Raw genomic sequence first — 24,028 nt, 5'->3', positions numbered from 1 at the left:
TATCAGTTAAGCATCTCAGATTTTGAGCTTGTTACAATATCATCAAAAGTGAGAAGTCATCTAAATCTAAAAAGGTGAATTTCCGCTCTTAATTTTAAATCCCACACCTCAGTAGGGCTTAAATTAAAAAATTAAAAATGAATAAAATCAGAAGAGAAACTTCACTGTTTTTCTTCAATGTCAGTGCATTTGTTTTGCGAAAAGATCTGTAGAGCTTTGCATGTCGTTTATTGGAGAGTCCTCAGGACCCAAGAAGAACTGAGATCATTTGAAGTTTTTCATCTGTTATAAGTTGAGGTCAAACATTTTTGGGGAGGTCCTAGATTTTGCTTGTTAATTGTCTCAAACACAATTAAAGGCAACAATATTAGTAGTCACACGATGCACAATATCGTCATGTTTTTTTTCCCAAAATACAGTCAAAAATTATTATACAAGGAAGAATCTTGTCAGAAATCGGTAAAATACAAAAGCCATAACTGTATATGTTTATATGAAGTTAGTAAGTTAATATACTTAATAGAGATGGACTGACTATATTATGAGCTAGATGAGGCACAGCAGTAGTGCTGTACTTACCCACACTTGTATGGGTAAGTATAGCCACACGAGATGGCTACTACACGTTTTCCATTCCCACAAGGGAAAAAATAATCAACTGCTTCCAACTATTGAGTCACAAAAAATAATGCCCTTCATGACTTGAAAAATAAAGGATTGCCATCTATCACAGTATTAAAACTATAGTTTGCAAGCTACTGCCTGGCAACCTAAGTAGATATCCTGACTAATTTACACGTTTAATTCTACGTTTTCCTTGGCAAAATAAGTGCATTCATTAAATCCTTAAAAATCTCTAACACATATTAAAAATTTTTTTTTTAAAATTTATGTTAGTATTGTTAGTGAAAGTGTAGGTTTTACACTCAGCAGCAGTGGTTACCAGTGGGTAACTACATCGTTTTGTAACTTTAATTTGCCCCTCTTACACACATTTAAAATGAGAGTAATAATAACATGCATAATCTATAATAACAAGACATGGTTACAAGTATGTTCAGAACTACTTTAGATACTTAAACATTTTATGGCACATCATGCAGACATCAGTGTCTCAAGGGAACCAAAACCTTGCTTGGTTATTTCCTCAGTAAGGACAAGTGAAGTAAAAAGGTTACCATGCACAAATGAGCATCCTGGAGGAACTTCTGCCTGTTCTGCCAGACCAAGCACTACACTCAAATTAAGAAGATGTGTGTGGACTTCACAATAGGGCTCCATGTGAAACATGGACACTGGGGGTAAAACAAGGCTCCATGACTTCTACCCAAATTTCCAAATAAACTGTTTGCAGCCTTGTTTGCTATAATAAGAGTATCAACAATGGATGCAGTCTTGTGTATGTCGTCATTTCTGCAGGAATCTTTCAGTGGACTGAAGATGGGCAACATTTTGTAGAAAGGGTTGTCTGCTGCCTTTAACTTATCCACCAGATGAGTTGGGGCCATTATTTCATGAAAGCGGTTGCTTGTTGCATTTGAGATGGTTTCACTTTAGACATGACAGACATATGACCAATACATGTTCCTCCATTGAAGCCAGAAGTGGGCAGAATCACATCCATGTCCAGATCAAGTACCTTCCCTTTGGTTTGTATTGAATAGGCATTTAACATTTCAACTGAGAGCTCCCTCCGAATAGGAGGATATGTCAACACGAACAAATCAACGGGGTTGTGTTTAGTTTCTTTAATGAAATCTGCGTTGGGCCATAGGTCACAAATTCTGGTATATTGGATGTGGCTGGTAATTGTGACTTTTTAAAAACTCAGTTTTGAAGGTTTTTTTTTTTTTTTTAACATTTTTTTTATTGGGTTGCAAAGTTTCATTTTTATCTGCGCATTTTCTTGTAGGGCATCGGTATCTTTTAGGCACCTTCTTTTTCGGCTTGGCGCTGTGGGAGACTCATCATCACGGGTCATCTTCAGTTTTTTTTATGACCTTTTTGGGGTATCATTGATCTCGGCATCTTTTTCTTGGTCGTGTGGTCTCATTTATCACAGGGAACCTTCTTTTATTTGCATTGATGCTGTGGGAGACTCACCAAGTAGTGGCAATGGTTTTCTTCCAACACAAAATGTTGCAGGAGTGAGAGATGAGGGACGGGGGGAACTGGGTGGATGGGATGGGAGTGGAGGACGTTTGTGGGAAGGTCCAGATTTATAATATTAATATCATCATTATTATTCGGTTAAGTCATTTCTGCTTCACCATACAACAGTTTAGCAGTCAAATGGCCTACTTCGGCTTGGAACTCTCTATCCGAGCAGTTGCTATAACTGTCACTTTCAGTTGCATCTTTTTTAACTTCAGAAATGATTGTAATGTAGCACACATCAATTTGGAGTTCTTTAAGGAGTTGAAGATCTAAAACATCTGGTAGTTTCAAGCTGTGTGGAAAAATCCAAGATAAATAAAATAAACAGCCGAACTCTTGGCACCTAGCATAGCGATGTGGTATGCTAGCGACAACAAATATCGCTATTTTTAGACTTCTTTTGTTATGCTCAAAAGATGCATGCAGACATAAACTTCTCATTTGTATATTAATATTAGATATTTTAGAGAATATATGTACAAAACATTTCAGGTAAATCAGTTAAAGTATTTTACTCATTTCCTCTTGTACACGTTTGAGGCAGACGTTCACCTTCAGCAGTAAAAGGAAATAAAAGGGTCTGACCATGTGACCATTCACACTCGCTACATAAAGTTGATATTGATTAGAATAAATTACATAACTATATATAAATAACACCTCAATTAGCTGCACAAAGCTAGAGCAACACTTTTTTCAGAGGTTTTAAAAAAAAGATGTAAGGCAACAATTGTTGGTAGGATTAAAAGGGTTGGCTGACTAATAGCAGCTTGTCACTGTTCTTCTACTAAAAGTAAAACAAAAATGTAAAACTGCCTTTGTTAAGAACCTAAAAACTTATTCGTTTTGTTTTTGCTCAAGTCTGAGTATATAAAAATAATGTATATTACATAAGCATTCTGTTATGATTATTGTGTTAAAACAGAATAATTGTTGCTTTTCTGCTTATATTATTAAAACACCAACAGGTTTTAGAATTAGACATATATCAAAATGTTAATCACAGGAAAGATGTATCAATTTATTTTATTGTATTTACACATTTTTTTACATAGACATGATAAATCTGATAAATTAAGTAATATGGAAGAACTATACTGTTACACACATGCTATTTGCGATAGCATGTGTTTAATACTTTGTCAGAAGTTATATTTGTAGCCTACTCTCTGGTTATACCACTGCGACAAAGTTTAGCATGTAAAAGTTTTAAAAGACGATTCATTTTCATCTATATAGTCACTGTGGCTTTATAAACAGACATGTTTCTGTTTTGTTAATTTTTCCATTAACTTTAAGTCTTAGTTGGCTTTGCTCCCTCTCCTGACTGTGCTAAACCACGTTCTGCCAAGCAAAACGCAACGTAAACCCTGAAAGAAAAGTTTTTGTATACTTGTAACTTGTATTATATCACTGACAGGGACAGGACGCATTGTCTGTGCCAGAAAATGTTAAATATTAAAAATTGCTATAGACCATAATTATAGGTCAGTTATAAAAGAGCAAGAACATATGATCGGTTTGTGATTTTAATGATTGTTTGGGTAAATCATTACCTAACCTCTCTTGTCAAGTTTAGGTCCATGTACTTCAGTCTAAACAATAAGTGCAATTAGTTTTCTTTTTAGTTCACAGCATCTTGATTTATCTTATCACAAGCTGTAAAAAGGTTTGAGGGTGATGTAGTTCAGTTGTACACATGTCTACATATCCAGTCTCCATTATGTGCTGTGAAATTAAGTAGAGTAGCTTGTAGATTTTCTGTACAGAAAGGGCACTTGAATGAGTTTTTCTTTCATTGTACTTCCTGAAGTATAAGCTGACACTTTGTTTTGCTTTTCCTGTGTGTAATTTGAGAAAATTAGTCCCAAGCAGTTGTAATGGGAAAAGCATGACTTTTGTTGATGAGGGTCAGTGTTGACAGCATTTTGTTTATTTTACAGAGCACATTTCTAGAATGTGTTAGATTTAGATTGTTTAGATTGGTTGGATTGTAAAGTGTTCTACTTTTACATGCGTTCATGGCGTACATATCTTGAAATCAATATTCCAAGTAATTGCTTGATAATTTAATCACTCCACAGCAGATGACTAGATCAGCTGATGGTAACACACAAGCACCCTCTACTGGCCAAAAGAAAAACATCCATAGAGTAGACCAAATTTAATATTTGTAGTATTTCAAAATTTATAATGTCTGCGTGAGAGAAGATTTTAAAAATTCCGGGGACCTCTGTGGAGAAATGTATTATAAAAATATAATTTCATAGTAATGAGGAGTTTAAAAAAGTACTTTACATACTTAAAATAATTATCTTTAAAATAGCTGGATTTATGTGTGAGTGTTTTCCATGTTTGGAAGGTGAGAAAATATGAATTAGAACAAGCTAATATTCAAATGAAATGATTTTAACATTTCGTAAGATTGTAATTAGCCAACTGGTAGGTAATAGTTCTAGGTCTGGGAGTAAAAATTATACTTAAACAGAATAACTAAGCACTTAAAGGCTTGGATCTTGATTATTGGGTGTACTGTTTTAATAATTATAAGATTTAGTATCTTATAAATCTTATATAAGATACTTTGTAACAAACTTATGCACACATTTTCAGCAGCAATGTCACATCTATTCACAAATGAACTTTCTTTTTTACTCAGGCTGTTCCATGAGCTGCCACACGTATAACTACTGTTTTGCATGACGTGCAACTTTGCAGCATAGGTTCAACCTGTCTATACATTCAAACACATAGCACATAGCTAAATATTGAATACAATTTTTGCCAAAATGTTAATTGTATAAATGAAAATTCACCTCATCAAATTCACATAAGCACCATTCATATACCTTTGAATTATATTAGAAGTTGTTGAAATTAGAAATTCATTGACATTCATCTTTCTTTTTCTTTTTAAGGAAAACTACAACAAACTCGTGCGTTTCATATTTTTTTCTTGGTGGCTTTCAAACCTGCAAACTGAATGATTTTCACCCGATAGAGCTACTTTAGAACCATATTTAATTTTTATTACTTTATTGTTACCAAGTATTTTTACAGTCATTTGCTTAAGCATCATCAAAAATAGTCTGATATTTTGTGGAATATTATGGTTTAGGTAAATAGTAGCAGCTTTTGTCCTTTTTTAAAATGCAAACTAGTGACTATAGATGACTACATAGAGGATCTCCAAGATGTTTATATCACCTATTATTGAAAAAGGTAACTACTGTTTTGTAGATGCAGAATTAAAACACCAGATACCAGAAAATTGAGACAGACGTTCATGCATAGGTTCAGTCATAGGTTAAACAGGTCAGGCTATGCAGGCTTGGGAATTTTTTTAAAAACATGACACTGAAGACTGTTTCATTGGCCTGCTTGAACCCTGGCTTATAATGAACTTGGTTTTTGTTTTGGATAAGTAAAGAATTGGTCTGACTACAACCTGGTAACCTCGATCATTTCTGACATTGTTTGAAACACGAATAACTCGCCCTAAACTACTCTGTTGCTCAAAACACATTCTGAAAATGTTTTGGTATAAATTGCCTCTTTTTATCCCACTGCAGACGCAAGGTAGCCACTCTTCTGCTCTAACTTGTTAGACAAGATACCTTAAGATATAAGGACTTTTTAAATCAAAGACTGGAGTTGTCGGGACATATTTTGCAAAGATTTAAACAGTGTTTTCACACAGTTAACATGCTGCAAAAGTTTTGTAAACATACCTTCTGATCTGCTCAGAAGCAAATAAACAAAACACAGCAGGGTTAACATATGCTACCTACAATATTTTATTAGACTCTGACCACAGAGGCAAACAGGAAACCACTTTAGTTGGTTTAGATTAATTTGTTTGATTGCAACAGATAACAGGGATTCTTGTTGACATTTAGGACAGCTTTAAAACTAACAACAACCTGGATAAAGTCAGAGACTCACCAAAGATGTCTAAGTGTACAGGTGATTCCAAAGTCACCTAAGATAAGATAAGAATTTTGTCCACAGCTTTTTGGGCAAAATTTTAAATCCTTTTAGGGATTAATTTTCACCAGACCTTCTGCTCAAATATCTCCTAAGATTTATTGAATGCATACTAAGTGTTGCATGTTAAGTTGCTGTCAAGATTTTCTTAAGAGTATATATTCTTTAGCTATAATCGTGTGTATAATAAACCATGAGTCCACTGTACCGTAAACCCATAATTATATCGATTGGAAATAAGCGTTTAACAGCTGAATTTTCGGACTTTGCGCCATACACTTAAAAACTAAATGACATTGTTACCATTAATGATGCATCTTTGTTTGGATCAAGTCAAGTAGCAAAATAAAATACTGAATAATCTTGTAATTTATATTCCTGAAACTACCTGCACAAACCTGACTATGCAAATTAAGGCCTGAACATTCTCCAAAAGAACAGCTACATAAATAAAGTTCTTGTCAGCAAAGACAAGTCATAATTTTGAAGAAGTAAAGTGGAGAACTCCAAACACCACACAAGAAAAAAATGTCCTGCCCAGAATATGCATCAAGAACAAGCAAGAACAGAAAGACAGCGTTTCTCTGTTGTATGTATTGGCTTTTAGTCTGAACAAGAGAGCCTGAAGACTTTCATGAGCCATTTACCTGGGTGATTGACAGGAAGTATGAATCTAACAAGATAAGAGTTGAAACATTTGAAAGAAAAATTCCTTCACTCCTTCATTTTACCTTCATTAAGGTAAAACATATGTGTATAGCAAAAGACAATTTTGATCAATTCAAAACAATTAGAAGGTTGTAAACGCAAATATTACAGTTAGTTCAAGAATACATAAAGACATCAGGACAGAAAACATTACAAAGCAAAAAGTATGCAAATACACAACATAAATAACTAAACAGGAGAAAACAAGGGTAGGGTTGGCTTATGTGTGGCTTTCCTGGACAGTGATATTTGGTAATAAATCCTGAATAAGCATAAGCCCGAGGAACTGATGGTGGAACATTTGATTTGTGTGATCCTAAAGAAACGCATAAAGACGACTTTCTTAAGAAAATAACCACATTTCCAAAGTCATTGTTGATTTATTTTTGGAAGGGATGTTCAATTAAGACAACAGAAGAGAAAGAATGTCATGCATATATGCAGTTAATGCATATTATACAAAATTTTGCAACAATTTCTTATCTAACATGATAATGACCCAAAGCACATAGCATAGATAACAAGCAATTTCAGGAGCAATTTGAGTCTTTGGAAAGACCCAAAAATCTCTTCACCTGCATTTCCAAACTACCTGACAGAGGTCAAGAAGGATATGCCGATAACAAGTGGGAAATGCTAGAAAGCTGCTTTTCCAAGCTTGCAAAGATATTACCAGGAAGACTTAGGGGTGTAATCAGTGCCCAAAGTGCTAAAATGTTTTTTTTTTATAGAAATGCTGTACATGTACCTTGTTCTTAAGTTTACAAAAAATGATCAAATTTGTTAGAGGTTCTAGTCCTTCACTGGAACCAGGTCTGATTCTATCAAAGAACCGGTTTGATTCTCTACCACCCAAGAGCAACGTCATAAACATCTCATCCAGTTGATATTTGATCCTAGTTGTCTTTTTTTTTGTGTGTGCGGTGGATCACTGTCGATGGAAACATTTCAAAAATACATATCATATTATTTACCCCAGTTTCACAAACTGTTGCCTTAAGTTTACAACATAGTTTTATACAAAAAGTGATGGTTGTGAATAACGCACAATCTTAAGCAGCTGACGTTTCATACACACCAAAAATGCTGAAAAGATGGTTAAACACAACTTAATAGGAAGTTTTCTCAACGCTACCAATGTTGATAATAAGGGCAGCTTATAAGACCCATTTCCCTAAACTCTGCAAGATAAGAGACAGTTAGCTTGTGATATTCTGCTAAACTGACATTTCATTATTGTAAAGTGCTGTGCTGTTAAGGATTCATGTTTTAAATTTGACCAATCAAAGATGATTAGTCAAATTTAAAACAGGTCAATGGACCGGTTTGTTTTTCCACCTCAAACATGGTGGCTTTGAACCACCATGGCATTTTTGATTGTCCGTTTGCCTTTTGTTCACCTTTCATGTCCTGATGAAAGTGATAGTTTCCTCTGGTCCAGCATCAAACTGGATTTTGTCAACATTTAAATTGTTTGGGGCCAGAGGTTTAACTTTTTCAGTGGAAACACAGAACTGGAACTGGTTTGGTGAAAATGGCCCTTTTCTCAGAAAACAGAATGGAAAAACAAGGAATACAGAAAGAGCAGGAGTGCCGTATTTTCCGCACTATAAAGTGCACCATGTTATAAGGCGCACCTTCAATGAACGGCCTATTTTAAAACTTTTTTCATATATAAAGCGCACCACATTATAAGGCACATAGAACAGACGCTACAGTAGAGGCTGGGGTTACGTTATGCATCCATTAGATGGAACTGCGCTAAAGGGAATGTCAACAAAATAGTGAGATAGGTCAGTCAAACTTTATTAATAGATTACAAACCAGCGTTCTGAAAACTCCGTTCATTCCCAAAATGAATAAACATCTGTTTTATTATTTTCCCCGAGGTAAAGTAAGTGACGTGGTATTTTCGTGACACAGTTTATCTTTTAACAACAGCAAGGTGTAACATATAGTGGAGGGGAACTTTTCCTTGATTCAATAAACACATAAAAAACAGTCTGGGGGCGTGCTCCTGTGGCGCAGGGGGTTAGCATGCCCCGCGTTTGGAGGCCTTAGTCCTCGATGCGGACGTCGCGGGTTCGATTCCCGGTCTCGACGACCTTTGCCGCATGTCTTCCCCTCTCTTCTCATCCTCTGCCTACTGTCGAAAAAATACGAGCCACTAGCGCCGCAAAAACTCTTCAGAGAAAAAAAAAAGAAGAAAAAAAACAATCTGATACTGTTACTGTATATCAAACGTTAGTGCAATCACAATATATATCTACTTCCGCACCATTGATTCGTTCATGTTAAATTCTCTCGCTGCTGCTCTATTCCGTGTTCTACTGCGTGACTGATCGCCTTGAGCTTAAACTCTGCGTCGTAAGCATGTCTCTTAATAGGAGCCATTTTGGGGTCTTTACACAAAACCCAGCGTGCACTGCGTGCTTCTTCTTCTACCGGGGAAAATGAAGTCGGCGGCTGCTTACCGTAGTTGCGAGACCTGTTGTGGCTCAATATTGGTCCATATATAAGGCGCACCGGACTATAAGGCGCACTCTCGGCTTTTGAGAAAATTGAAGGTTTTTAGGTGCGCCTTATAGTGCGGAAAATACAGTATATTTGTGATGGGCTTTAATGCAAGTTTAAGTTATACAACAATTTCCCAGGTTTTGAACATCTCCACATGCTATATTACAGACATTATCAGAAGATGGAAAGTTTATCATAACTGTAAATCTAGCAAGACATGGCCATTTGTTGGGAGGCGAACTTCCAACAAATCCTGGCCTTTTTGAGAAAGTACCAAGAAATGCTAAATGCAGGGCAGTGCTGGAAGAAAACCTGTTGAGACTCAAGATTTGCTTACAGCAAGACAATGAACCTAAAACATACAGCCAGAGTAACAGTGGGACAGTTTAGATCAAAACATATTCATAGTTTAGAATGGTCTAGTTAAAGTCCAGAGTTTTTTTTAGAAAACCATTAATCCAGTTCCTTGTATTTTGCAATTACGCACTGCTTTGTTTTGGTCGATTCAAGAAAATCCCAATAAAAGGTATTAAAACCACATTACCTATAGGCAATGTGGAAAATTTCAAAGGGTATGGAGACCTTTGCATGTTGATGTCTCTAAACTATAACCCATCTGCTGTGAAGAGGGAGAATCGGTTTGTGTAATACTTAGATGATTTGTTCAATTCAGCAGAGGAGAACTGTTTAAATATCAAACTGGCCACAACAGAGATTCAGAATGCCTTTTCTAAGCAACAGGGTATTGATCTCTGAATTGAGAAGTGGCAACATTTTTTGGACATTCGTTTATTCCAATGAAACATCTGCTTTTTAGAGAGAGCTAATAATATTAATATTATTATATACCCTTTGTTTTGAGAGGCAGGATCTACAGTAGTTTGTCTTAACGATGCAAAAATCAAATAGCCAATGATAATGGGATTATCTTTGTTCATTAAATGCACAAAAATTGAGAAGTCAATTTTTTCAGTGTGTAAACAAACATACATCATGATATTTGTTTTTATAGCTCAAGAACATACATAAAAAAACATCAATCAGCAAGCTAATTTTTTTGTGCACAGTCTTTGTGCCACTTTCTCGTGTGTTATATCTACAAATAATCCTGTTGAATTTACTGACCAATGACACCAAATAATTAAGAAGTGCTTTCCTTTGTTACATTTTAGTTGGACAGAAGAAATCAGTTAGCTACACAGACACTGTTGATGTAAATATTCTCAGAAAGATGCTTCATCTCTCAAATACATTAAACATTATCTCAGTGTGTCTCTGCAGTACACAAATTACATTTAGGTGCCATTAAGGTGTGAATTTACCACACAAAACAGATACCACTGATTTCATGATGTCTTCATTCATTAACAGAAATGAATGAAAAATGTAGAAGTTTGCAAATACTAAGTACCCCCTTAAAATTGTGGATATGTGCAAAAGACAAAAACCCTATGCCAAGTAGTACAGTTTTTAAAATCAATGTTACAAATTTATTGTTTCATACAGCTGTTTTCTGTTCAAAGAGCTAATTTAGTTGTAAATTTTATTGCAAGTGTTGAAAGTGAAAAGTAATTAGAAAACATTGAAAATAAAAAAACTGAAGTTAAAACATTGTTACACTGTTTAGCATGAATGGAAAAGCACACTTTTTCAAAGACAGCCTTGAAATATAAGCAAAATGACAAAAAGATGAACTGAAAAATGTGTAGAATTTATTCAAGGGAAAAAATTTCACAATAAGGTAAAAATCTCAAGCAATATATCCATTGTTTTTTGCTGCTAATTCATAAGGTTTTTCTTATTATTTATTCAGCAGCGAATATGAATTTATTCTTTCCTCCCACTCTAACAAAATGTTTTATCTGTAAAGTTCACATGATTAGAAACTATTCTGGATCTAGTCTTTGTGTCTTCACATTATTGTATTTTTATTTTAAAGAATTTTAAATTCTTTGCTCATATTTTATTTCACAGCTTTTACTTTCATAGAAAGTGAAATGCTAGCTAGCTGAAGATCTTAACATAAATCATACAGACTGATAAGTTCATTCAATGATATAACATATTTAGTTATATAAGTTCAGTATGATATTTTTTTTCTTGGTTACATAACTGCAGAAATTACCTCTAAGAGTTACTGCACTGAAACTAGAAATGATTTTCTTGTACACACCAGTCCAGAAATAAAAAAAAAGAAAGTTGTATGCACAAATGCAAGTGAAAAAGATTGTCTTTTAGATAAGAACAGTTTTTTTTACCAACATCTTGGAGACCAGATCCCTTCTCCTGACCATAATTCATATTCTGGTTCATTCATAAGTTTGAAACGCTGGAATTAGAAAACAAAATTATGTTCACTTCATGTGCATCTTAATCAAATATTCATGTATACAGAATAAATATACTAGAGAAAACTGGAAAGATAAATAAGTAGTAATCAGTGACCAATTTGTGCACGTTTTTCCTCATATTTATAAAACGCCACATTTTTTTTCTTTTGTCCTCATTTTTAGCAGCTGATGAGACCAGTGACAAGCCCGAACCCAACACTGAGGCCATATCATTGAAACAATGTCAAGAGGGGCCCACAGCAGACGCTCCTCTACTCCCCCAGCCTGTAGCTGAGGAACCCCTATTACAGAATCCGTTTCAGGAAAAGGAACCTGAAAGTACTGATGTGTCTGATCAGCAAAAAGCTGCAGAAGGTGTCTCACCACCACCAACATCTGAGAAATCTGATCAACCTGCTGCCACACAAGCTCCGCCCATTTCAGCTGTTCAACATCTAGAGATGGGCGCCCTGATCGTCAAAAAGACGACGTATGTTATACCAAAGAAACAGCCTGTACCTCAGTCTTCATGCAGCCAGCCGGCCCAGAAAGCGTCTGCAGTCCCCGCTCTGCTGAGCGAAACTCGAAATCTGCTGGTGCCTCCAGCACCCAGCGCTCCGTCCTCCAGACCCTCTCAGCCCAATAACCAGGTCCGACAGAGCATCCAGCGCTCCCTTACCGCCATCTTGTTTAAGAGGTGAGAACCACTTTAGAGACTCACATTAAAGCCTTTAAAGCATATAATTAACTAATTTCATTTTAATTGTTTTTATGATGAAATTGGGTGAATACAACTTTAATAAAACAAGGTTCGCTGTTGTAAAGAAGATGGAGCCAAAATTCCTCAGTAATGCTTTAAAAGTCGAAATTAGAAAATCATGCAAAAGTACATTTATTTCAGTGATGAAACTCACCGATCCAAGCCTTGTGAATGTGCCCCATTGCTTCTTAATTGGCGTTGCTTCCACATTCTCTCAAAGCTGTGCAGTCTTTTTATTACTACACTTTTTCCTTCCACCCAATTTTCCAATAATATAACGGGATAAAGTTTTTTATTTATTTATTGGTTGTAGGTATTGGACTGGGGTTTTCATTAGCAATAATTGAGACTAGTACGAAAACATTTTAAATGTGTTACTCTGTGTCATCAACTTAAAGGGATTAACTTTTTCAAAACCATTTATAAATAATGGTTTGATTTCTTGATACACCTGTAGTTATTCACACTATTGGTGGATGCACAACCTCTAAAATATTATTTGTCAGTTTTTTACACAGTGCTTCTGTCTTTTAGCGTTTTTTTTTTTTTTTACCAACATGTTTAAGAAACTTTTAATTATATCATGTTTACCCAATTTAGCCATTTTCATTATGTCCTTTTGAACCTCTTCAGTACCATGGCCAAGATAAGAAGAAAAAAAATCACAGAATAAAGTTATAATATAATAATTAATGTTGAGCATCGTGTGAAGTTATACTTTGGTATCGGTTTTACAAATAAGAAAATACTTAATTTTACACATCAGCATCAAATTATTATCAGTAGCAGAACTTTATAACAAGTGTGCAAACGATTGTTTTGAAGAAAGAACCCCACGGTTTTGGTTTCTGATCACGTCAGATCTTCATGACTATCCAAGCTTTTTTCCTCATTAAAAAAATATTTTCCCCTCATAATTTTATGACTTTCTTCTGTAGATATTGCATCTTTTTCTGCAACTATTCTGACTTTATTCTTGAAAAAAAAAAATCTCTTAGCTTGGCTCTAATATTTCGTTATACATCAAGAAATGATGCATAATGTGTTTTTGACACGACTTGTATTGGGGACCAAGAAAATTCATCCTTTTTGTCTGGATCTCAAGAATAACATTTCCATGTTGGCGTGTAAAATGACTGGACATATATTTTTTCTTTCTTTAGGGTAAGTGACTGTGAAGATCTGGAGATGCCTGAGAGCGAAGTTGTAAAACTTGTTGCTGGCATTGAGAAGGAAATGTTTGACATATTCCACAATACAGACAGCAAATACATGAACAAGTATAGAACTATAATGTTCAACCTAAAAGATCCAAAAAATAAGGTTGGTTGACATCTTAGTGAACTTTTTTTTTGTATTACTATTTTTCTAACCTCTCGATGTTCAAATCTGATTTTTCATATTGCAAATGGGATCTTTTTTCCCATTGTGAAATCAAATGTTGTCTTTTTTTTAACTGTTTTCTAGGGCTTGTTGTATCGGGTTGTAAATGGAGAAATAAGCCCTTTCAGACTGGTCAGAATGACCCAAAAGGACATGCAGGCTACTAAAGCCCCTGAGCCAACTACTAAGGAGACAACTCAGGTAAAGAATATCTGAAAACAAAAAGAGATTTTAATGAATTATATAAAACAAATAAAAAAGATTGAGTGATTTGACTGTTTTTGATTGTAAAGGTTAAAGTTGAAGTTGCTAAGGGGACAAATATCCCGAAGCCTGAAGCAGTGAAGATCGATCTGCCCAGCTTGAATCCTCCTAGACCTGAAAGAAAGCCTGAGAGCACGGTCTGTACTATTGTCACTACTGGTGGAACTTTTTAATGTTTATTATACTTATTTTGTATTTTTATTTTACATTTGATTCTTAGGAACAGAAGAAAGTTCTTCCTCCTCAAGTTTCCAAATCTAGAGTTATGCAACCAAGCAAGAACAAAAAGATGCCAGATATACTTTCCTGCATGCTTAAGGATACAACATCAGAACACAAGGCTCACCTCTTTGACTTGAAATGCAAAATATGCACAGGTAAATACAAAAAACAACTTTATTAACGGATTCAACTACTATTATACAGTAAATTTGATGAGCTTCAGGTTTGCTTTGCTCTTTGACTTTAGTGCTGTGTTGTAGCAATAGAAACTGCTTTGTATTTTTGCACTGCTTAGTATTTTACACAGAGAGGGAGAAGAAAGTCAGAAATGATATTTGATAATGAGATTGGTATACAAACTATTGAAACTTGTTTATGTGCATTTAAAATAACTTTTTGAATACTTGAAAATATTATCTATGTAATCTAAATAATACTTATAATGTATCATTGATGAGCATGTAAAGTTATCTTAAAATGTATTGGTTAAAATGATTTTGTATTCATTCTCAAAGGCCAGATGCAAGCTATTGAAGGTGAAGAACCTGCTAAGAAAAAGTCAAAGGTCTCTACATCAAGAGACAAGACTGATAAGATATCTTGGAAGAAGCCTAGGGGAGATGAGTCTCCTCTGTTGGCACCACCTGACACACCTGAAATGGAGTCTCCTACATCTTCACTGATGGAGCCATCATCCCAAATTGACATTGATTCTCCAAAATTGACAATTGTTGAATTTCCTGCTTCCTCGACGATAGATTCTCCTGCCTCCCCAGCATTAGAGTCTCCTGCTTCCCCCATCATGGAGTCTCCTGCTTCTCCAACTCCAGAGGGATCCACAGTGCCTGCACTAAAGAGATCATATACACCAGTTGTGATTCCCACTGTCTCCACTGTAACCATTACAAGACGTGACCCCCGAACTGCAGCAAACAGGTTTGCTGCTTCCTCAGGTGGCAACTCTGGCCTTAGTAACATTGTTTCCAAACAAGCAGCTCCATACGCTGCTATAAAAGGTACCCTGGCACCAAGCTCAGCACCACCACCCTCGGTACCACCACCAAAAACATTACCCAAATCAATCTTAATGAAGCCATCCTCCTCTTCTGACCCAAGACTTAGTGGTGCATCCTCCAGGTACTTAAAGAGTTTAAATTCTAAATCTTGTTTTAGTCTTTTTGGGAAGAAATATGGGGATGTAAATTGTATTCTGCCATTGCTTGTGTTTCAGAGCCACAGTCGCTAAGACCCCAGCAGATGGTGATACTACACCGTTCCTAGCTAAGCAGGGCATACTGTGGAAAGGCTTTGTAAACATGCTCACGGTGGCAAAGTTTGTGACGAAGGGATATCTGGTTTCAGGACCGGCTGAAAATATTAAAGCGGTATAGTAATGCACAATGATGCTTAATGCTAGCTGAGCACATCTGCCTCTCTCATAGAGGAAATCATTATAAAACTACTTTTTTGTGTTGTGCAGGATTTGCCTGATACCATACAAATCGGGGGGAGAATCTTACCTGAGACTGTGTGGGATTATGTTGTAAAACTGAAGACCTCGCTTACAAAGGCAAGCAAGATGTTTTTTATATTTATGCCTTTACCTTGCAAGATAGTTTTGAGGGTGTATCCGTTATTTTTACTCATTCTTCTGTTTTGTTTAGGAGTTGTGTGTGATCCGGTTTCACCCTGCAACAGAGGAGGAAGAGGTAGCCTACGTGTCTCTGTTTTCCTACTTCAGCAGCAGAGGCCGTTTTGGTGTCGTTGCCAACATAAGCCGTTCCATCAAAGATGTATATCTTGTCCCTCTTGGCGCAAATGAGTCGATCCCATCCATACTACAACCTTTTGAAGGTCCAGGTAAGAAAATATTTAACTTTTATGTTTTATCATGCTAACATCATGTTAAGTGACGTTTAACTTCACCCTATCTTTAAAAGTCCTTTTATTTGAATTTTATTTTGACCAAAAATGCTCTGATCAGTCTGTCTCTGACCATTTCAGATTTTTGCTGCTGATTCTATTTTGATAACATTTGATTTTTCTTTCTACATGATGTAGAAATAAGAAAAAAGTGCAACAGTTTTGTTGATAGAGATAGGCGTTTAGAATCCAACAGAAGATGAAAGAAATATGACTTTCCCTAACCTTCTTTAATTTTTACTGATGAATTTGATTCTTTTAAACACAAAAAATAGTGAGAGTTTTTAGTTTTAAAGAAGTACAAAAAAATCTGATTTTTCTGACCTGCTAATCACTCATTAGGACTAATAAAGGGAAAATTTTACAATTCTTGGTACATCTTCTGAGTTTACATTTGCATAGAAAAGTACCTGTTTTTTATGTTGCCTAAATTCAGCTAAAGTGTTGATATACATACAGAAACTTGTTAGAAAGGTCAATGTTTTTGTTTCTAATTGTCAGTCAGGAATATTTCAGAGCTTTTAAGTTGTATTTAAGTAAAATAATTCGGAATACTTTGTTTAATTGATTTTGTTTGTTTTTTCAGGCCTTGAAAAGAACAGACCCAATCTTCTTTTGGGTCTAGCAATTGTCCAGAAGTTAAAGCGTCCAGGAAGCATGCCTCAGGAAATTGAAGAGAAAAAACCCAAAGTTAACATGTCCAAAGACCCTATGTGGATTCCAAAACCACCAGTTCTCTATGGTTCTGACAAGTTGGACATGTTCAAACCATATGATCCAGAGACTCCTGCTACTTCCTCCCCTCCTGGTTCGCCATCGGATTCTTCCTCTTCTGGCTCAATTACCATACCTTCCCTTTTAAGTTCCATTAAAGCAACTCCTTCAGTCTCATCCGTTGCTGCCACTGAGTCCACATCTGTTAGCAACTCAGTCAAGAATGTTACACCATCATCCAGCAATAATAACCCATTACAGACTATTTTGAAGACATTGTTTGGGGGAAAGGAGTCAGACCCAACAACCTCCTCTGACGGGAGTTCCCCCAAAGCAACAGAAAGTTCCAAGAAGAAACCAGTGTTCCCTAAAGTGTCTGGACCTATGGTTGATCCAATAGTCCAGCAGTATGGACAGAAATCAAAAGTCAAACGGGTAGAACAAGAAGAAGAAAAGGAAGATGACTTTGACAGACCCTATGACCCTGAAGAGGAATATGATCCTGCAAAGGGATACAAAATTTTTACTCCACAAATCACAGACAGTAACAAGACTGATGACTCTACATTATCAGGCTTGGTGGAAGACGATGTGGCCTATGATCCAGAAGATGAAACTATCTTTGAAGTATTTCAGAGTGATGCTCTCGTAACAAAGCTCCCCATTCCAACCCAAAATGCAGAGACACCAACATTACCAACACCAGTTTCTGATTCCACTCCAACTACACTTAAATCTAACCCAACTTCTGTAGTGTCGTCTTTTCATACAGGCGCTGTAGTTGTCTCAGCTGCAACACTGAGTGAACAGCAGCGGATGCTTGAGGAACTTAATAAGCAAATTGAAGAGCAAAAGCGACAGCTAAAAGAGCAGGAAGAGGTGCTGCGTAAACAGAGAGAAGCTGTGGGTATGTTTATGGCTCACTTTTCTGTTTCTGATACATTGATGTCTCCTCCCACAAAATCTTTGCCACTTGGTCAGCTGTCAGCTGTGCAGAGTGCTGTAGTACCAACAGGCTCAAAGCCTGCAGATAAATCTGACAATGTCAACAACAATACAGTGATGGAGGATAATTCTGCTGTAAAGTCAGAAACTGTTAAGCTAGAACATACAAATGTCAGTGATAATTTAAAAGATACTACAAATACACTGACAGAACAAATGGGAATGAAAGAAAATGCAAAGGAATGTGAGAAATATTCATCTGCTGGAGAGATTGAAGACTCTGATGTAGCTTATGACCCTGAAGATGAGTCACTTTTTGATGAAATCCAAGATGATGTATTTAAGGGAGGGAGTACAAAGACTAATGATGGTTCACCAAGGACTGGGGATAGTGTTGGGAATAAAGGCGATTCTCCAAATTCACACCACAGCAGAAGGCGAAGGTTGTCACCTAAAAGACGGAGTCGTCGAGAAAGGGACCGCAGAAGCCCTTCAAGAAAGTCACGGAGGCGTTCTCGGTCACATTCTAGGAGACATAGAGACAAGGATAGACACCGAAGTGAAAGAGAGAGGTCAAGGCACAGAACCAGAGATCCATCTGATTATCCAGGACACCATCGAAAAGACCATGCTGCTGGCAGACATTCTCATGGGCTGAGAAGGTCCTCATCTTCACCAAGAAGAAAACAGTATGCCTCTCTTTCACCAAAACGCCACAGGGGAGCTCCTTTACAAGTCATTGATAAAACAAAGCACAGAAGTGGTCCATGCAATCTTTCTGAGACCGTAAAGACATCAATAGAATCAACACCATCAGTTGTTGGAATTAAAAATGAGCCATGTGAACTTAAGCTTGAGTGTAATCTTGTTGAGAACCCTGTTAAACACTCGGTTGCACTTATTCAAAATGTGAAGACTGAGATTTTAGAACCGTCAATCAGTCAATGCGATAATCAAATTAACAGTTCTCCTAGTCAAGAAAACAAACCGTCTCTGCAGGAAACATGGTTTCAAGACAAAATTGAAAGCAAAATTCCTCTGAGAGAAATTGATCCACCTCTTCGAGATTCTCCTGAAAGTCCAGATCCAGAACCACAGTTTTCAAAACCTTTCAGCACGGAAGGTGACTGTGCTAGAACTGCAGATTCTGAGGAACAAAACAGTGCTTCAGCACCATTTCTTAAGGATGAAAATGACTCTGTGGCAATTAGTCGTCAAACAACCTCCAGTCTTCAAAAACGACCACACATCCAGGACTCAGGACCAGAAAGGGATGCTGTTTTACACAGTGTTCTACCTGGTCCAAGTTTTCAAAGTACTGGAAATCCAACAGCAAATATAAAAGATTCTGAACAGAGTAGGACCCAAACAGATCTAGTGGACAAGAAAATTGGGTTTACAGGGCCTGATAGAAAAGGGCTTGACATGCAGCATATAATGAGAAATGCTTTGGGACCTGCTCCAAGCACTCAGAACACTCCTGCAGATGGTTCAGAGAGACGTGTAATGCAACAAGCAACATGCCTTCAGGGCTCAATGTTAAATTTGATAAAAAATCATAACCCCAATGTAACTGATTCACAGATTATCCCAAGAGTTGCAGAAATAACAGATAAAATGCAAGGGACAGAAAGCTCTTCTTTCCAAGTCATTAACCAAGGCGTAACTCGTCCATGCTCTGGTGTGATGCAAAATGTTGTGCAAAGTGCATCAAATTCTGAAATTCCAGTATTAAGAACACAAATTGAGACCCAAAATCAATTTGTTAGAAGCCAGTTGCCAGATAGACCTCTGCCTGGGTCAAAAGATTGTATCTCAGCTGTTCAACAACGTAACCCAAATATTAATGACCAAAATGTCGGCTATTACAGAGAACCTTTGCCTTTTTTGAAAACAGATGAGTTAAGATCGCAGCCAAAGACGTCAGACAGCAAGTCAGACATTATGAAAATAGACACATCATTTGGGAGTCCACAGTTTGAAGGAAGGATTTCACATCCTGGGACTTTGGCTTCTCATATTAGAATGGTTAATAAAACAGGTCACAACCCAACTTTTTTTGGATTCAGAGGAGATCAGACACATTCAAAACATGCTGAAAGTCTTTCCTTTGGTGAAAGAGGACTCGGGAAAAGGGAATCTCAACCCATTAAAGGAGATCCAGACTGCAGTGATGGTCTAGAATGTGGAGACAAGCCAGATGTTTCAAATCCAGACTGGAGAGGTCCAGGGTCATTTCAGATAAATCAAAATAAGGGCCTTTGTCCACCTGAAAGACCTTTATGTTCAAATCCCCCACAGTCAGACAGTGGAGAAGCTCAAAAGGGATTAAATAGGGAGTTAACACATCTGGTCAGAACGGGTACATTTACACAAAATGATTGGAGTACCCATCAGTTTGGTGAAAGTGTGAAAAATTTGGAGAGTCAGGGACCTTGCAAAATAGGCACTCAAAACTTTCAGTATGGACAAAGAAATAAAGAACAAAGTCCAGACCGACAAACTTTCATGCATGATTTTAGGGGACCAAGAGGGACAGATTTTGTAGGACCTAGAACTGAAATAAGAAATCCTGAGTTGCACTTCACAAGGAATGACACTAGTCAACCTGTGTGTTCAGATATGATGGGGAAATGGTCAGAAAATAAAGGCCCTGACATTGAAGCCTCAATACATGGCAGGAGAGAACCAGTGGGTCCAGATTTTAAGATACAGGAACCCGAATGGATAGGTCCTACGAATGAGAACCCTTTGCATGACAGTAGAGGACCAGGGCGTCCAGATCTCGTGGGACAAAGACTTGAACAAAGAAACTGGCCTGAAAGAAGAGGACCAGATGCCCCTGGTCCAGGGATTGATCAAAGGGGTCCAAATATGGAGGGTCCTGGGAATGAATGGAGAGGAAGAGGAGGTCCAAATTTCAGAGGAGGGCCTGAAACAAGAGGCTTGTCAATGGAGCAACACAGGTCCGAAAATCGAGAATTTAGAAGTTACAATAAAGGAAGTATTCCTATTGAAAATACTGGTCCCCCAGGTAGAGGAGGTAGAGGTCCAGTTTTCCGAGGGCCAGGTCCCAAAGGCAGATACTTAACTGCACAAAGACCTGGGCCAGACAAAATATCTGAACATCCAAATTTTATTGAGCAAGGGTTTGATAATACAAATGCCATCCTGGGTGGCCCAAAAATCGACAGGAGAATGACTAGAGGTCCAGATTTCAGTAGGCCTGTAAATGAAATGAGGAGTCCTGCTATGGATAACCAAAATTCTGACAGGAGAGGATCACAAGACCCTGAAAACTGGGGACCAGGATCTGAAAGAAAAGGAACATATTTGGGGCGTGCTGGGCCTGATAGCACAGAACAAGGACAAGGAAGAATTCTCCCGGGTTTAGAAGGTCCTAAGCCTGTACAGGGAGGACCACACTTCAGGGGAAATGTAACAGACGTTGCATGTCTAAATTTGGAAGGCTCAGAACACAGGGGGAGAAGTCCAAATCTCAGAGGTCCTAATTCAGATATGGTGGGTTCAGAATTAAATAGAACAGGACCAGGGGTTCCAAGAACTGGGAAGATAGGTCCTCCAGTTGAATGTCCCGAAGGCCCAAACATTAGAGACCCGTGGCCAGAAAGAGTGGCTCCAAATGTGAAACAAGCAAACAGAAGCCCTCCAAGAGACTCACAATTCAGGTGTCCAGAGCAAGGAAGAACAATTTCAAATATGGAGGTTCTGCAGCCTAATAGAAGCGTGGTGCACCCTGAAGAAGTGGAACATAACAGAAATGTGGGAGGTCCTGGGACTCCAAGGATAGGACCAAGATTTTGTAGGAGACCAGATTATGAGGGCCCAGTCCCTGACAAACAAAACCCAGGGGGCCCAAGCTTTAGAGAACCCATGCCTGTAAGATCACGTCCAAGCATGGATGGCCGAAGACCTGACTGGAGAGAATCAAATGATTGTAGAGGTCGAGGTGCCAGGGAGGAAAGGGCAAATACAGAGGATCTTGGATATGACAGACAAAATGACTGGGGGGATGCTGAACTTGTTCAAGAATTTCCTGATTTTGAGGTCTTAGAATTTGATAGGAGAGGTCGAAATTTTAGACCCTCAAGGGTAATGAGAAGAAGCATCAGAAGACCGGGACCAAACGCCCGTGGCTTTGCACCGAGTCGGAGGGGTGGTGCCTTTGAGGGGAAGTGGTTAGACAGAAGAGGGCCAAGATTTGAAGAGCTGGAGGGAGGTGAATCTTCTGGAGATATTTGGGATAACAGTAGCGACAGAAATTTAGAGACTTTCCGAGATCATCCTGATGAACAAGGTGAAGGCCTTAATTTCCATGATAATCATAGTGAATGGACACAGGATGGAGAAAATGTGCAGTTTTCTGTTTCTGGAGATGACTGGGATGGGCCTGGTTTTAGGCATCCAGAGCCTGTTCATGACAACCCAGACATGGATTGTCCTGGCCCTAATAGAGAAAGAGAAGAACATGAATGGACTGAGCCTGATAGAGAAGATTCTGGGACATTTTTCAGAAGGAGAGGGGGTCCATGCAATAGAAGACAAAGCTGGGGTGGAGTCCGAAGTAGAGGACGAGGTTCGGTTCAGCAAAGACATGCAAACATGGATGATGATAGGAGACATCATGACTTTGAGGGGGATATGAGAGGCCATGATCGTGGGACACCCTGGCCTCAAAGGGGAGCCAAACATCCAAACAGGAGACCATTTGAGATGGAGGCTCCAGGAGGTCCAGATTTAAGATACCCAGAAACATCCTACAGAAATTTCAATGATGAAGGTCCCAAGTCAGATAGGAGAGTTTCAGATTTTGGGGAATCCTGCTCGGAAAGGCATAGTACAGACATGGATGCAGGAGCAGACCCTGAAGGATTTGAGCATAACTTTAGGAGAGTAAGAAGGGGTCCAATAATGAGACAAAGGCCTAGCAGCGCAGAATGTAGGGGAGTGTCACCCAATAATTCAGATTTTAGACCTGGTAGATGGGATTCAAACTCAGAGTTTCCAGAATGTGATAAAAGAGATGTAGATAGGAGGGAAAGGGAACAAAGACATCCAGGTCAAACAACTAGCAGGGGTAGAAGAGGTCCTCATCAAGGCAACCATGGCCCTCATGAAGGACCTCCAGCACCATTTAACAGGACTTTAGGTCCCGGTCCAAAGAGAGAAGAACATTCATTCCATGACTTTGACAGCCCACAAAATCAACAAGCTGTGCAACCTCAAAGACACAGAGGTGCCTTACTTCCCACTCCTTCTGATGGTCCATTACCAGTTTCAGATCCTGTGATGAATAGTCATGATGCCTCCTCTATGAAAACACCACAGTTTGGCTCCCCATTCAATAGGAACAGGGGAACAAGTAGAGGCAGAGCAATGGATAATTGGTTCAGAGGGCGTGCAAGAGGGCCAGGACGAGGAGCTCCTGCTCGTTAACAAAATGTAGGGTATGAAGATGGAATGTCGTTAAATTACTAAAACAGAGGTTTAACACGGCAAAGTTTTAATAAAAAATAAACAAAGTATGGACAGTCTTGGATCTTAAAAATGTAGTGATCTAATATTGAGACTTGCAAATCCCTCAAACTCTCAAATTATATATGTTTTCTTTAGGATTCCAAGGCTATAAGACACTTTAATATTGCTTCCTGAAATGTATGGTTTTGTAAAGGCAGTTTTCATTTATATTACAACTTGATCCACAGGCAAGCCCATTGGTAAAATCTGTAATGGTTAACTGATACAGAAATGCTGAGTTTTTGTGTTAATTATGTTCGACTTTGTTTCCAGTCATAGTAGTTATTTGATTATGACCTACACCTTGTAAATTGTTGTATATTATACCATCTAGGGGCATTTCTGGAAGGAAATAGTTTAAAAAGCTTTGTACAAAAGTAGTTTTTTTGTTTGTTTTTAAGAGTCATAACATCACTGTATTACGTTTTCTTGTTTGTTACATTTTTATGCTCATAAAAATGTAACTTGTTTCAGTGTTCTTTTAGAATGCTACAAGTCAATAAAGTGACATTTTAAAACTTGTAAAAAATTTAACTTGTCAGTGCTTCTTCACTGGATTTTTGTTTTGATTAGGTCCATC

The 24,028-nt window shown here is 37.6% G+C and overlaps 1 protein-coding gene across 2 annotated transcripts in view; it reads left to right on the top strand.

Moving 5' to 3' along the window:
* LOC114145692 (uncharacterized) overlaps positions 1–23,977 on the top strand; it is a 31,720-nt gene extending 7,743 nt beyond the window's left edge. The window contains exons 7-16 of one of the 2 annotated variants that reach the window (XM_028019324.1): positions 11,886–12,396; positions 13,623–13,782; positions 13,927–14,043; positions 14,136–14,243; positions 14,327–14,483; positions 14,844–15,465; positions 15,560–15,713; positions 15,809–15,898; positions 15,993–16,188; positions 16,838–23,977. In XM_028019324.1, the coding sequence (XP_027875125.1) occupies positions 11,886–12,396; positions 13,623–13,782; positions 13,927–14,043; positions 14,136–14,243; positions 14,327–14,483; positions 14,844–15,465; positions 15,560–15,713; positions 15,809–15,898; positions 15,993–16,188; positions 16,838–23,367 (8,645 nt within the window). In that variant the 3' untranslated portion in view covers positions 23,368–23,977. Of the gene's footprint in view, positions 1–11,882; positions 12,397–13,622; positions 13,783–13,926; positions 14,044–14,135; positions 14,244–14,326; positions 14,484–14,843; positions 15,466–15,559; positions 15,714–15,808; positions 15,899–15,992; positions 16,189–16,837 lie in introns of both variants that reach the window. The other variant, XM_028019322.1, reaches the window with a different exon arrangement.
* The last annotated feature ends 51 nt before the right edge of the window (positions 23,978–24,028 follow it).

Source organism: Xiphophorus couchianus, chromosome 1 (assembly GCF_001444195.1).
Source record: "Xiphophorus couchianus chromosome 1, X_couchianus-1.0, whole genome shotgun sequence".
Classification (NCBI taxonomy): Eukaryota; Metazoa; Chordata; class Actinopteri; order Cyprinodontiformes; family Poeciliidae; genus Xiphophorus; species Xiphophorus couchianus.
This window is presented reverse-complemented; position numbering and strand designations above follow the sequence as displayed.